Source organism: Lytechinus variegatus, chromosome 9 (assembly GCF_018143015.1).
Source record: "Lytechinus variegatus isolate NC3 chromosome 9, Lvar_3.0, whole genome shotgun sequence".
NCBI lineage: Eukaryota > Metazoa > Echinodermata > Echinoidea > Temnopleuroida > Toxopneustidae > Lytechinus > Lytechinus variegatus.
Genome location: NC_054748.1, coordinates 34,572,736 through 34,586,101, shown reverse-complemented (window position 1 = coordinate 34,586,101; position 13,366 = coordinate 34,572,736). Strand labels below are relative to the sequence as shown.

Here is a 13,366-nt window from a genome sequence, read left to right as displayed (position 1 = left end):
AGGAACAATGAAGTAATAGGCCCTGAGCAAATTATGTTTCATAAAGTTATATATATTTTTATGTAATATAACATAACATAACATAACATAATTAACAATAATTTCTTCCATCCCACTATGTTTCTTTCACTTTCTCCCTCTTTTTCCCCGTTTTTTTTTGGGGGGGCCAGCCGATGGGGGGGGGGGCACGTGCCCCCCTATCCCCCCCAGTAGTTACGCCACTGGTAATGATTACATATTAGTTGATGATACATGTCCTTCTGCTCGTAAGTCTCATGATATGGCCTTGATCAAAAGACTAGAAACTTAAGGAATTTCATAAATGATTACGAGCGAGCGGAGTGAGCGAGCCGAAATTTTCGCGTTTTCCCGTCAAAACATACATTTCTTGTCAATAGTTTGTTAGTAAATCAAGTATTAGTCGATGCTACATGTCCTTCTATTCGTAACACTCATAATACGGCCTTGAACAGGAGACTAGATACTTATGGAATTTCATAAATTATTACGAGCGAGCGGAGCGAGCTAACCGACATTTTAGCGTTTTCCGTCATTTTGGTTTTCATATTGGTAAAACATATTTTGTAAGAAAACGTATGTCTTTGTCTTGGTTCACTTGTATTCATAAGTATATATCATGATAATCATGTATGGCCTTGTTAATGGCGATACCGTGATCATGTCGGCGACATGCGGAAATAAAAGATATAATAAAATGGAGCGAGCGAAGCGAGCGGAAATTTTTTGTGTTTTTCGTCGGAAACATGAGATTCTGTTCATTATTGCTGTCATATACATTATTGGGTAGGGGAACTGTCCGTAACCAGACCAAGGAGTTATCAGGCGCTTGCCCGATAACTCCTTGACCAGACCGACCTCCGGTGAGACAAGTAAAAAAAAAAAAAGGAAACGAAAAGGGGGGGGGTTGAACCCCCTAAACCCCCCCCCCCTTGCGTACGCGCCTGACATCAACTGATTCAGTACTAGTTATACTTACTACTGTTGCAGCAAATTTCGACCATTTTTAGTGAATCTATTTACAGGAAAAAATATCTTAATTATTCACAAAGACTTTATATAGAATTATTTGTTTTCAGGCAGTATTTTACCATACCAAATTAATTATAATCTTCCATTTTTAATTTTAACGAGTTGCTAAATATCTTGCGACTTGGGGTGTTTCTATTATTACTTGGCAGATGATAAAGTAGGACCAGAAAATAAAATTGATTGTTTTCCCAAATTGGTATTATTTTTGTCAAGATTAACATTTCTCTATTTCTTGTATTGGATGGTCTATAAATGAAAAGTAATCAATAAAACTATGCAGCAATTAACCGATTATTATAAATCGTGCATAAATACTCCTATCAAATATTGGTATTGGTACTGCTTGAAAATATCGAGAATATTTTGTTCTCCCCCTCCTCCTCCTTCTCCTCCTCCTCCTTCTTCTTCTTCTTCTTCTTCGAGCAGTGAAAGGCAAGTATAAAGAGAGCATAGCTAATAAGCCTATATAGGGGAACCTGACAATTAAAATTATCATAATATTCAAATTCAACTCTAGCGGTGAAAGTTCTTAAGTCAATAAAATAAGTAGCAGAGCATACAAGAACGGTAAGCCAAGACTTTCTTGGGGTTCACATAGAATCTAAACAAACCTATTGAACACGAGGCAACACTTTCCAACTCGTGTCAACAATGTGATAACTTTCGCAAACTTTCACGAATAAAAAAATCGAATCGCGGTGGTTTCTGTTGAGAAAATTAAGGAGGGGCATGGACTAATACGAGTAATACTAGAAACTCGACATAGGTTATATATACACTTTCAAACAGTTACCCAGTATGAGGTGACTATATTGAAACGAAATAGATCAACGAAATACTTGTAGATATAGGCTTGATTATGACCCCTTCCCACCGGGATGATCTAAGAGTATAGGCCTTAATTTACAGTTTTGGGCGCGTCTTGGGTCTTGAACCGGGAGTCTAAAAATTAAGAATTTAGAAGTGCCACGCCCCTTCATGTTCCTAGCTATCGTCCCTATACTATCACGCATCCCTAAGCCCAATCACATGCATCATTAAACATATCTCGTACAGGGATCTAGAAATGGAAAGTAACTGTCACAATTAAACATATTTACTTTTCATTGAAGCCATAATAGCTTTGACAAAGCTTGAATTAATGCAGGTGTCAACTATCATGCCCTACTGTAAAAGTGACCGTTAAAGCCTGAAGACATGACCGATAACCTATATGGCCATTGTATAGGCCTAAATATAGGCTTACAACGCCACGTTAAGCTATCGTCACATTAAGCTGGCGTCTGAATCCATTATTCCCTTTTAAATAACTAATCAATTATATTCTTGAATGGAAGAGTTCTACCGTTTGGTCCGCTTGTTTGCGATCGATATTTTAACGAAGACAATGGTTTTCCGCTTCAGTAAGGAACAATCACGTTTCATTTCATTCCCAAGAGCAAAGAGTCGTTATTAAAGTTTATCATGTTTATCAAAGCGAAGACACACGTCAACACACACGGCTAACTTGTAATTACGTATATACCAAAGTACGTAAACACGTCTTCCGCTCACTGATAAAATGGCACGATTATCAGGCTCCACGAATCGATTGTGAATATGATATTAAGATATGCCGTGGCCGAGTGGTCTAAGGCGCCTGGCTATACATGGAAAGTCGGGGGTTCGATCCCCGGCCGCGGCACCAATGCCCGTGAGCAAAGCATTTAATTTACAAAGCCCTTTTATCTTGCTTTCAAATAAATGGAAATGCTATATGCATTATTGGTAACTAGGGGCCCGTTTCTCAACACCTGGACAAGTTAGTCATATCTTTATCCACAAACCACGGAGTTAGTTCCAATCTTACTAAACCTGTTTCACGAAAGGCTTCCTAACTAAAATACCTTGATATCGATACTATCGGTAAAAAGAGCAGACGAGACGTAGCCTTAGTCACAAATAGCATAGTTTTCAAAAAGAAAAATTATGACGAAATTGCAAATATTGTGATGAATTGGGAATTACATCTTTTAAAAATAATAGCACAGGTAAATTATGCATCATACGTACTTATACCATGAAGACTGGGGCATTCAATTGCTGAAAAATGGAATTATGAATAATTTATTTCATGACTAAAAAATCACATGTGTACGTTAAGATGGGTACCCCCGGGATATTCAATTTTAATAGTTTACGAAAGTAAACCAAAACGGTTTTATTTGTAAAATTATGATAATTATACAATGTTTTACGATTCCAAACATCATCGAAATATAGTTTAACATTCTTTTTTTTTATAAAGCCTTGATGCCGATCTTACGATTTGACAAATTCTATGCATAAATTAGAGATTAGAATTTATCCAAAATGTCAATGGGTCTGAAAACGACAAATACAAGTCCAGTTATGGATGGCCTGACGTGGTAGAATTTTTATCGATTAGATTATTTTACTATTTCAAAATGAATGGTTTTGTGGCGTTTTACCAACAGTTTTCATAGTTACTTTGTATTACAATGATCATTTAATGCATTATCCCACTTATTTTGGGATGTAATTTCAACCTCTATGATTGATTACGTAAGATTATAATTTTCAAATTTCTCGGCACTTTTGCATGTCATAGTCTACCCACGTGATGCCACTACGTCATTAAGAAAGAAGTTATGACAGGTTCGGAGGTGTCATAAATATTTAGTGAGGTTGTTGTACCCGATCTTGGTAAAGAGGGCTTCGTGAAACGGTTAGCGGACAAGTAGCTCACTATCTCCGATTTAGTCAAGAAGTTAGACTTACGACGGTGTTGAGAAACGGGCCCCTGGTGTGCACTTGTTAAAAAAAACTTAGATTGGAAAAAAATCTCTGAATACATAAAAATAAAAAAAGTATAGCAGATGTTTGAAATTGGTTTGATTTCATTCATTAATTTTATACGCGTTTTCGGTGAGATGGTAAACCCACATAAGATACATAATGCTCAAGAAAATCACATCTCCTCTTCGACTTTTTCTCCTTCAAAAGAATTGTTAGGGTGCCAATACATAGGGTGGGGCGTGATGACTAACTTTAAGGAATGTTTCATCTTTATACAATAGAATAAAGGGGTATTGTATGGTTACATAAGTGCACTTTCTTTAGCCCCCCCCCCACACACACACACATAATACCCGGCCTTCACGTACCACCGTTGCATGAAAAATACCAGCGGTGCGATCGCTCCTTGACTGAATCCCTTGAGGCCCTCCCTGTAAAAACGCTATTGTTAAAGCCCGTCACTATAATAAGTTTTTAAATTCGAAATCATTGTTTAAACTTTTTAAGCAACTTATCCAAAACTTAAAATATTTTGCTTTTGTGAGTAACGGACTTAAACAACATGCTTAAAGTTTTAAACAGCGTTTTTGTATGGTGTCCCAAAAGTATTTTAAAGTTCAGCCTCGCTGTGTTAGGTAACAGAAAGCGAGACGTATCCTTGGGATCATTGCAGAGACACCGGAGAGAGTTACACAAACGCAACTCCATAAATATCAATCACAAGTTGATTGTTAACGAATCTTAAACGCGTATTTTCGTCTTGCGCTTGATTTGCGTTCAAACGCTAGTCTTTGTGCAACGGGGTCACGACTATCGATGAAAGTAGTAAATATATCCCCAACAGTGTCCCACAGTGAGTGCCAAGGTGTGTTCTCAGTGCGAAAGTGGTTGTGAAATCACATTTAAACTGTCAAATTTGAGCACTTTAACTCAGTGTGTGAATCACACATTCCCATAGTCGACCATGAGAACACTCTCTGAACAGTCACACTGTCGAGGTGTCCACAGTGTGAAAATATCTTCGCACTCTCGAAGTTTAACAGTGTAAATAATATTCTCACATCGTCCACTCTGTAGACACACTGTGATAACACTGAAACTGTGCGAAAATATATTCACACTGTTGAATTTTAGCATTTTAACAGTGTGAATGATATTCTCACATCGTCCACTCTGTGGAACAACTGTGATCACACTGTTCTATAATTTCATGGATTGTTGAAGTGTCCACAGTGTGAAAATTATCTTCACACTGTCGAATTTGAGCATTTTAACAGAGTGAATAATATGTTCACAGTGTGAACAGAATGTTTGATACTTTTCTATACTTTCATGGATTGTCTTTATAGGTGTCGAGTTGTCCACAGTGTGAAAATATCTCCATACTGTCGAATTTGAGCATTTTAACAGAGTGAATATCATTCACACATAGTCCACTGTGTGAAAACGCTGTGATCGCAATGCGTGACACTGTGTTTTATACTTTCATGGATTGTCTAACATTCACAAAGATACAAAAGATCATTTAAAGAGAATTTGTTACCGTGGGCATCAATAGTCCTTGATGCGTAAATAAGGAGTTTCTTTTATTCAATGAAACCTTTTATTGATCAGAATCGGATAGGGATGACTAGTGGACGTAATTACGAATAATTATGTAATCACAATTAAATCTCTTTTCCCTCTGAATAATGCTAACCTTTATCCGGGAAACCAGGGAGCCTGATCCTTGGAATTAACATATAAGTTTTTAAAGTAGAATGATTTATTTGAAATAAACGGTGAAGCTTATTTGTACCAGGCAAGATAAAATATGGAAATTTCTATTTCAAAAAAAAATTAATCTAACTCTCGTAAAGACTTGTTAATAACAAATTAAGCGACGTCCATACTTGAAAACAGGCTATATAGTTCTGCTTTGAAATTATATTCTGCATCTCTCCAACAATTAAAAAGTACAAGTATTCAAAGTTCAAACAAAACTATGTTCCAATGACCAGATGACACAGGTCGTTCTATATTTGATGGGTTTTTTTCCAGAATATTTACTCATGGAATTATTCACTTCAGTTGAGTAGAGGAGAGATTCCAAGTGGCAATCGAAAAAAGAAATAAACGTTTGGTAAGAGATTTGTTTTGAAACCCAGAGCAATCGGTGTATTTTGTGGATTTATGAGTGAATTCTTTGCACAACAAAACCCCATTACTATTTTTGATAAGAGTATGGTATATATAGCGAGGAAATTCCAAGTAAATGGTTTAATAATTTTTCCTTACAGTTTCGTAATGAGACAAATTGTGAGGGCGAGACATGGCATATAGATCCTGAATTTTAAAAAGCTGCCAAGCTGCCATTCAGACTGTTTCTTGATTATATTCGCACTTTGCTCACTTGGACAGATCTCTTGTCTTTACCGTTTGTTTCCATACTGCTACCTTCGACATTACGCTTGGAAATAAATACATGCACTAGTAGTATCTTAAGATGTATATTTTGATTATGCATTGTAAGGGGGGGGGTACACATTGATATACCAGGTACCATCATTGACTTACTGGAGGGCCGGGTATCTGCCGCTAAAATAATTAACCAAAATCAATTTGTCAGAAAATAAACCGTATTCCATTATCAACATATCAGTTCATAAAATTTCTTTCAATTTGTGATGCAATTTAAACATTTATCTATCAGAATCGTTAATTCCTAAATTTATGAAAAAAAAATCACTGACTGGCTCGCCCGCTTTGTTCACTCGTAATTTACGGGCAAAATGTACTTTATGGGTCCATTTATGACCAAAAAAATTGTGCCTCATCCCGCGCGAGCCGAAAGCTTGCCCTGATGTCTGCCATATTCGAGGATTAAGGGAGTGGTTTCTTTAGAATGTGGCGACCTCTGTGTAACCCATATTCCATTCAGTGAAGAAAAAACAAATAGTTTGAAGTGCGCGAACTGTAAAATCTGATTTGGTAGGCTTTCATTTTTTGTACGAGTTTGGGTGTCTTTTCTAGATGAAATCTTCTTTATGGCACTTACTGCGCATGAGCAGGCCTATTGAAGATTTTATATTGTGAACCACCGATTGATAAAATAAATTTGCCATAAAACTTAATAACGGTACCTGAATAGCACAATACCTTCGTTCCCCTCCTACATACACAGATATACACACCCACATCATTTCCATGCAGACACACTTCGACTTCTACTTTTACGAATGTTAGCATTTTTTACATTAAAAATATAAATGTTTGTAAATAGTTGAAATACATATATGTTGCATTTCTAAATCATATTGGTATAAAATGATTATAAAATAATTACTATAATAGCCAAACTCGTGCAAATACGATCAAATCTATGGCATTCGTGTACCGGCTAATAGAATTAAGTGATTTTACAACTATTCCGTATTACTTAATTCAAGCAACATGCTTGGGTGAAGCAAAATGCTAACATAAAGAATCTAAGTTCATTTCTGTTGAATTTTGTTCCTTGTCCAATTTAGTTTTTATCTAAAAATTCGAACTACTTCTAGTTGCATAAATTATGATCTCTTGATCCATTGATCCAATCCATAGCCGCATTTTACATGTGATTACACGTTCTTAAAACATTGATTGAATTTTTGAGCACGTTAAAGTTTAGCTCGTCACTCTTATATACATTGTTTAAAATGTTAAACATTCAAGTTGTTTTACGCTTTTAAGAAGTAAAAAAATATCAAAAAGATTAAACAATTTATTAAAAGTGTAACAAACTTGTTGTTAGATTTGTGAGTTTAAACAACTTTTTAAAGTGCGAATTAAGCTGTGGTAAAATACGCAGAACAGAGAAGTTATGAAGACTTCATTTTCATGTTGGTGAAAATAAATAGTGTTATTTTTTAGTATTCATAGTATTTGAAACTTTGCTCAGATAAGCTGAGGATTACTTCGATCCTCTTGCGCTTAAAGCCATCTTTTTTCTTGGACAGCTAATTTTACAATAGATCGTTACCGTCCTATTGAACAGGTGGTGATGGAATTAATTTAACTGGAATGAACTTTTGCTTCTTAAGAGAATAGTGTCCCTTCTAACGTCAGGAAGTGGAAGAATAATCAATATTTTCTAACCGGTAGATCATTAAAACCAATTGAACATGACCGTGTTTCTGCTTATAGCCAACTTGGTGAAAGTCTTTGCGAATGCTATGTTACAAATAAGTAGTACTGTCTTCTTTTTACCAATTAAGTTTTGAGAAATAGTCGATGCTATTAACCGATGGGTGGACCTGTATATATCCCGAGTACTATGAGCAAAATTGATCGCAATGGGTGCTAGTGTGTTATACAATGACGATTCTTGTAATCAATGAAGGAAGTTATGGAATGTAGGGTAGATGATCGATGTCATTTACCGGACACTATTTCACGGATTCTTTAACCTAACACAATATCCGCGATTAGCAAGTTACTTGCATCTGACCTCAATGTGTCATGTATATCATAATAGCTTTTGGTAACTGATGTTAACGATCAGGGATCTATCACGAGTAATACCGAAATTGGACAAGACAAGAATATGATATATCATTACGACCCAATCATTATTTTTTGTGGTAATTTTGTAATGAAACTAATTTAGGGGCTTGCCTTTTGTACAAGCTTTGCTTTTTTCGGCAAGGCCCTCCGTTTTACTTTAAAATACAAATGTCTTCTTAGGTAGCTTTATTTATTGAATTGTGTTCCTTAATCTAAAATTAGGCCTATGTTATATATATGTTATTATTATATCTTGCAGTATTTCGACCTTATGTTATATTTATCATAATCATGTACAATTGTGAAATGAAAATCAATAAATAAAACAAAATCAAATCAAATCAATGATTACAATGTCCAGAATTCATGCCGTTATGATGATTTGTTTCACTTTTCTAACATATGTAAAAGACAGAACAGTTGAATTGCTATATATGAGCAAAGTGTCAGTTATATATAACGAATATAATACTGGCAACCGTAGACCTAAACAAAATAATCATACTTGAATAAAAATCAATTGGGAAAATCATACGGACTAGTTTGAGAGATGACATTCTACTTAAAAACACATTACTGAACAAGATAGACATAAAGGGAAGACGTTTCTTGCATTTTAAGTATATTCGGTAAGGTAAATAATCTTTAAACTTTTTTAATCGATGTCAAAACTTTGGCTCCATGACATAAAACGATATTTATCTACGTTTACCTTCTGTCAATAATCAAAATATAATGGAAATGCATAATAAACTAGAAAAGAACGTTCTTTCAACCATGAAAAAGCCAAACAATTTTTCTAACATAAAAAACGCCAAGCAAGAAGTGGACATGTAGTTAAGAAGCCACACGCCCTACGATTGCTTTTTGTTAACACTCTCACACATATACACACTCACACACCCACAAAATGATACGCACACACCATCCCCCATGTACACATTCAGAACCCATCATTTGTTTTTCAACATCATATTTTTCTTCATATAGAGACAAGCACTCAAATACACACCACCGACCCTCGCCCACACACGCACACACACCCTCACATACTACACGCCCATGCATGTGTAGTAGGCCTCCAGCGACCACCACGTGTAAATCGGCTTACCTTGTGCTGACGTTAAATGCACCAAAATCAAACAGCCCAGGAGGCTCAGTAACATCTTGAAATCCATTTTTAGCAAGTCAATGGACATAATAAATGTCAATAAATTCCCCTCTCAGAGGGTGAAATACTCCTTAGAGGATAACTTAATATATAATATTTCAGAAAATTATTGCATATCCATCGAGGGATGAGAGAAAAAAGAAGTGGCGATGCAGTCCCAACGGCTTCAGTCAGGTCGCCGAAGTCGCGTCTGTATCAAGAAAGGCGTCTTGGAACCACTGTTGATGAGTCTTGAAGGTGGTCCTGGCGGAGAGGATGGATGATGATCGAGCTGGAACCGACAGCGGTGAGTGCGTTCGTCCGTAGCGAGGCGACAGCACTAGTTTGAAAGATGGAATTCTTCGATACAATGGAAACTGTTCCACAAAAAAGAAAACTCTCATTACCCTCGTTGGGGGAATAATGCCTGCCGGGGACTCAAGGGCTCGGGACAATGGTAAGACTCACCGCGTTCAACACAAAATAGGGTAAGCATTGTCCCTTTACCCCTTATCTATAGAATTTGGGTACCACGCCCCGACTGATGCATCTTCTATGGGTAGATGCGGGACCAATAGGAAGCCGGGTTTCATTCCCCGACCCCTTTCCCTCTTTAGGGGTTCTTCCGAGTCTCTTCTTATTCAACTCATCTCGGCTTAAACCTCAATGATCTGGTATTCAAACATAAGCTAACAACCGCCATTGTTATTCAAAACTACTTTTACATCGGTATGTCTTACTTATATTAAGAACTTTTCAGAGTCAGTCGGATTTTAGCAAACTGCAAACAGTATGTAGAGCTGGGATCCATTATTAAAAGATCGTTCCACGGCGAGGCAAATATACCGTGCGGATTCGAATAAAAACAGTTTGTCGAGTGTTGCGTAACCGAATGACTAAAGACAGTTGGTTTAGCGATTTGCAATGATGCAAAGAAATGATTTGAATTGTTATAGGGACATATTGAACGACTGCTCACAGAGAGATAATGGGAAAGTGGGACACGAATAAACCCGAATAGGAGCGGGGGCATCATGCCTCGAAGCTTCAAGCGATTTTCCGGAAAGCCAAAAAAAAAATCTCAAACATTTTAAGGACATTTTTTTAAAGGGGAAGTTCACCCTGACAAAAAGTTTATTGTAAAAATAGCAGAAAAATTAATGAAAAATATTGCCGAAGGTTTGAGAAAAATTCATCAAATAATTAAAAAGTTATTAGAATTTCAATTATTTGATTTGTGACGTCATATGCGAGCAGCATTCCTACATAGCGAATGGTAAAAAATCAATAAAATGTCTTTTTCTCAGAAAATTGAAAATAGTTTTCACTGTAACTTTTGTATATCAATAGACAAATCGTTTCACACCCGATCATGAAAAGAAAACAAAATTAAGTCATCAGGAACCATACAAAATTTGAAATTTATGCATTTTATATTACATAACACATGGGACAGCTGCTCGTTTATGACGTCACAAATCCAAAACTTTGAACTCTAATAACTTTCTTACTTTTTGACGGATTTTCCTCAAACCTTCACCAATATGTTTTACTATTTTTTCTGCTATTTTTACAAGAAAGTTTTCTTCAGGGTGAACTTCCCCTTTAAGTATCGCGCAACTTTTGAGACCCAATTTTCGACGTTCGGCGTTGGCATCGCGACGCCTAGTGACTTTTTCCACGACACAATCATGACAATGTCATGGCGAAAATGGCTAATTTTCATATTTTGTGTATGGGAATTAAAATTCATAAAAGTGTGTGTATTTTTTATTCTAATTGGTCTGCTTCATTATCAAATGGTTTAATTTACTTCTTAAGGGGTGTGTAATAATTTCCATTGAAAAAAAATCGATGAAAAACAAAAGATAATAAACGAAGAAATACATAAGAAATAATGAATAAAACAAAGAAAAAAAAATCGAAAATTTTCTTCGTGAAAACCCTTTCAAGAATAAGATTGAAAAGAAAAAAAAATGCGAAACTTGATAAAAATTCGAAAGCAACAATGAACGAAGTTTCATTTTTTATGAAAAGAATTACTTTTCAGTTTGACGAAATTGCAACACTCAAAATGTGGTTTACATTATGAAAGCTGCTATGTCAGGCAAGGCAATTTTCATACGGTCAAGAACAGCTTTTATTCCAAAATGTATCTTGGAATTTTAGCATGCTCGTAAAGGGTCCCTGTTTTGGTCAAGGAGATGTCGCACTTCTGCGGAAGTGACCCGCAACCTCTAAACTGAAAGAGTGTACATATTATCACCTTGCGTCTAAAATCTCGGGTCGATCCTATGACTGATGAAGACATCTTTGGAAAAGCTTTAATTACCTGTACAGAGAATTATTTTACATCGTCACCTTGATGTTAGAATCATCATGTGCGATAGGTACAATTATGGTCAGTGAGAGATGGGAAGGAAAGGTTGATTTTAAGGGCGAGATGATGCAGATATCGAGGTATAAAGGATGGATGGGTTTCAAGTTTCAAGGGTGTCTTCCAGACGAACCTCTTTCAAATATTACAAAAGTACATTGTTAACTTTTGTGTCAACGTTGTTGTTTTGGGGGTGAAGTTGTAAATAATTTTAAGGGGCTCGTTTCACAAATACTAATTTGCAATTATGATAACTTTGTGGAAACATTCAATTTGATTGGCTGCTTATCCCTCAAAATTATGACGACTCCACGACAATCACATGACAAAGTTATTTCATCGTGTTCTATGAAACGGGCACCCGATATGCGAAGAAAGCTGACATGATGCAAATGATTATAAGCAACTATTCAATTAAGTTATAACGTTTTCGTGAAAATTAAACCATCAACCAACCTTATTATGTCCATTGTGTTCTTATTACATGTTATATGTCGAATCAGACTGTTTACATTTTACGGGTGACCTAATTCTGAAATATTTACACGGCTATACAGGTGTGTCTGTTTGATAACTTATTCAAGAATTCTAGCCCTTTCAAACATCTGATTAAGCCTTTTGTTGATTTTCGAGGATTGCTGATTAATTTGCTCTTTGTGGGCTACCTAATAAGACTCTTCCACTTTCGCTTTGATGCTACCATAGAGCCCATTACACATTCACATTAACGTACCGATTCCAGACCAATCGGAGTTATTACTTTTTGTTTTGTAATAATATTTATCAATCATCCAGATCACAATCAAAGTGCTGGTACATTGTAAAATATTACAATTCTATATTAACAAAAAACTGTTCACAAAAGACAAATAGTGATCTATAATACAAATAAACGTACAAAATGTCACGGTATTAACATATTCGTATACAGTGGATAAATTCAGTCACAAAAATTAACCATTTATAACCAAAATAAATTCACAAAATCATACAATAGTTATGCATAAAATTGATTGCTCAACATTGATTAAACTGACTGAAATTTACAATAAAAAACGGAAAAGGGTTCCAGTGCATACTCCTCCCACAAACACACACACACACAGAAAAGACACAAAACTAAACAATTAGACAGTACAAAAAAGCAAAAGCAATACAAAAAAATAAAAGCAGGAGGAAGGAAAGAAAGAAAGATAGAGGGAAAAAAGGGGGGACAAAAGAAAAATATGGAATAAAAAAAAAAGAAAAAGAAAGAAAGAAAGAAAAATTGTGATCGTCGTCTCATTGGTCGGTTGGTTAACGTATCTTTGGTGTGACTATAACCAATACAACCATGAATCATGTCATAGAAGCAAGGCGAAAGTTTGGAAGACATAAACAGGTATTTCGAAAATGCTTGTGACTAAAATCATGAACAGATATTTTAACGTGATTCCTCCCTTTTGACAGTTCAGGCTATTAAATAA

The 13,366-nt window shown here is 35.8% G+C and overlaps 1 protein-coding gene across 50 annotated transcripts in view; it reads right to left on the bottom strand.

Moving 5' to 3' along the window:
• Window positions 1–9,939, bottom strand: part of LOC121422072 (mucin-17-like) — a 96,350-nt gene extending 86,411 nt beyond the window's left edge. For 9 of the 50 annotated variants that reach the window (XR_005971060.1, XR_005971071.1, XR_005971088.1 and 6 more), the window contains exon 1: window positions 9,485–9,938. Coding sequence is in view for 1 of the 50 variants with exons in the window: in XM_041616880.1 (XP_041472814.1) it covers window positions 9,485–9,572 (88 nt within the window). In the remaining 49 variants the exon portion in view is untranslated. Of the gene's footprint in view, window positions 1–9,484 lie in introns of all 50 variants that reach the window. The other 41 variants (XR_005971073.1, XR_005971082.1, XR_005971075.1 and 38 more) reach the window with 9 other exon arrangements.
• Window positions 9,940–13,366: the final 3,427 nt, after the last annotated feature.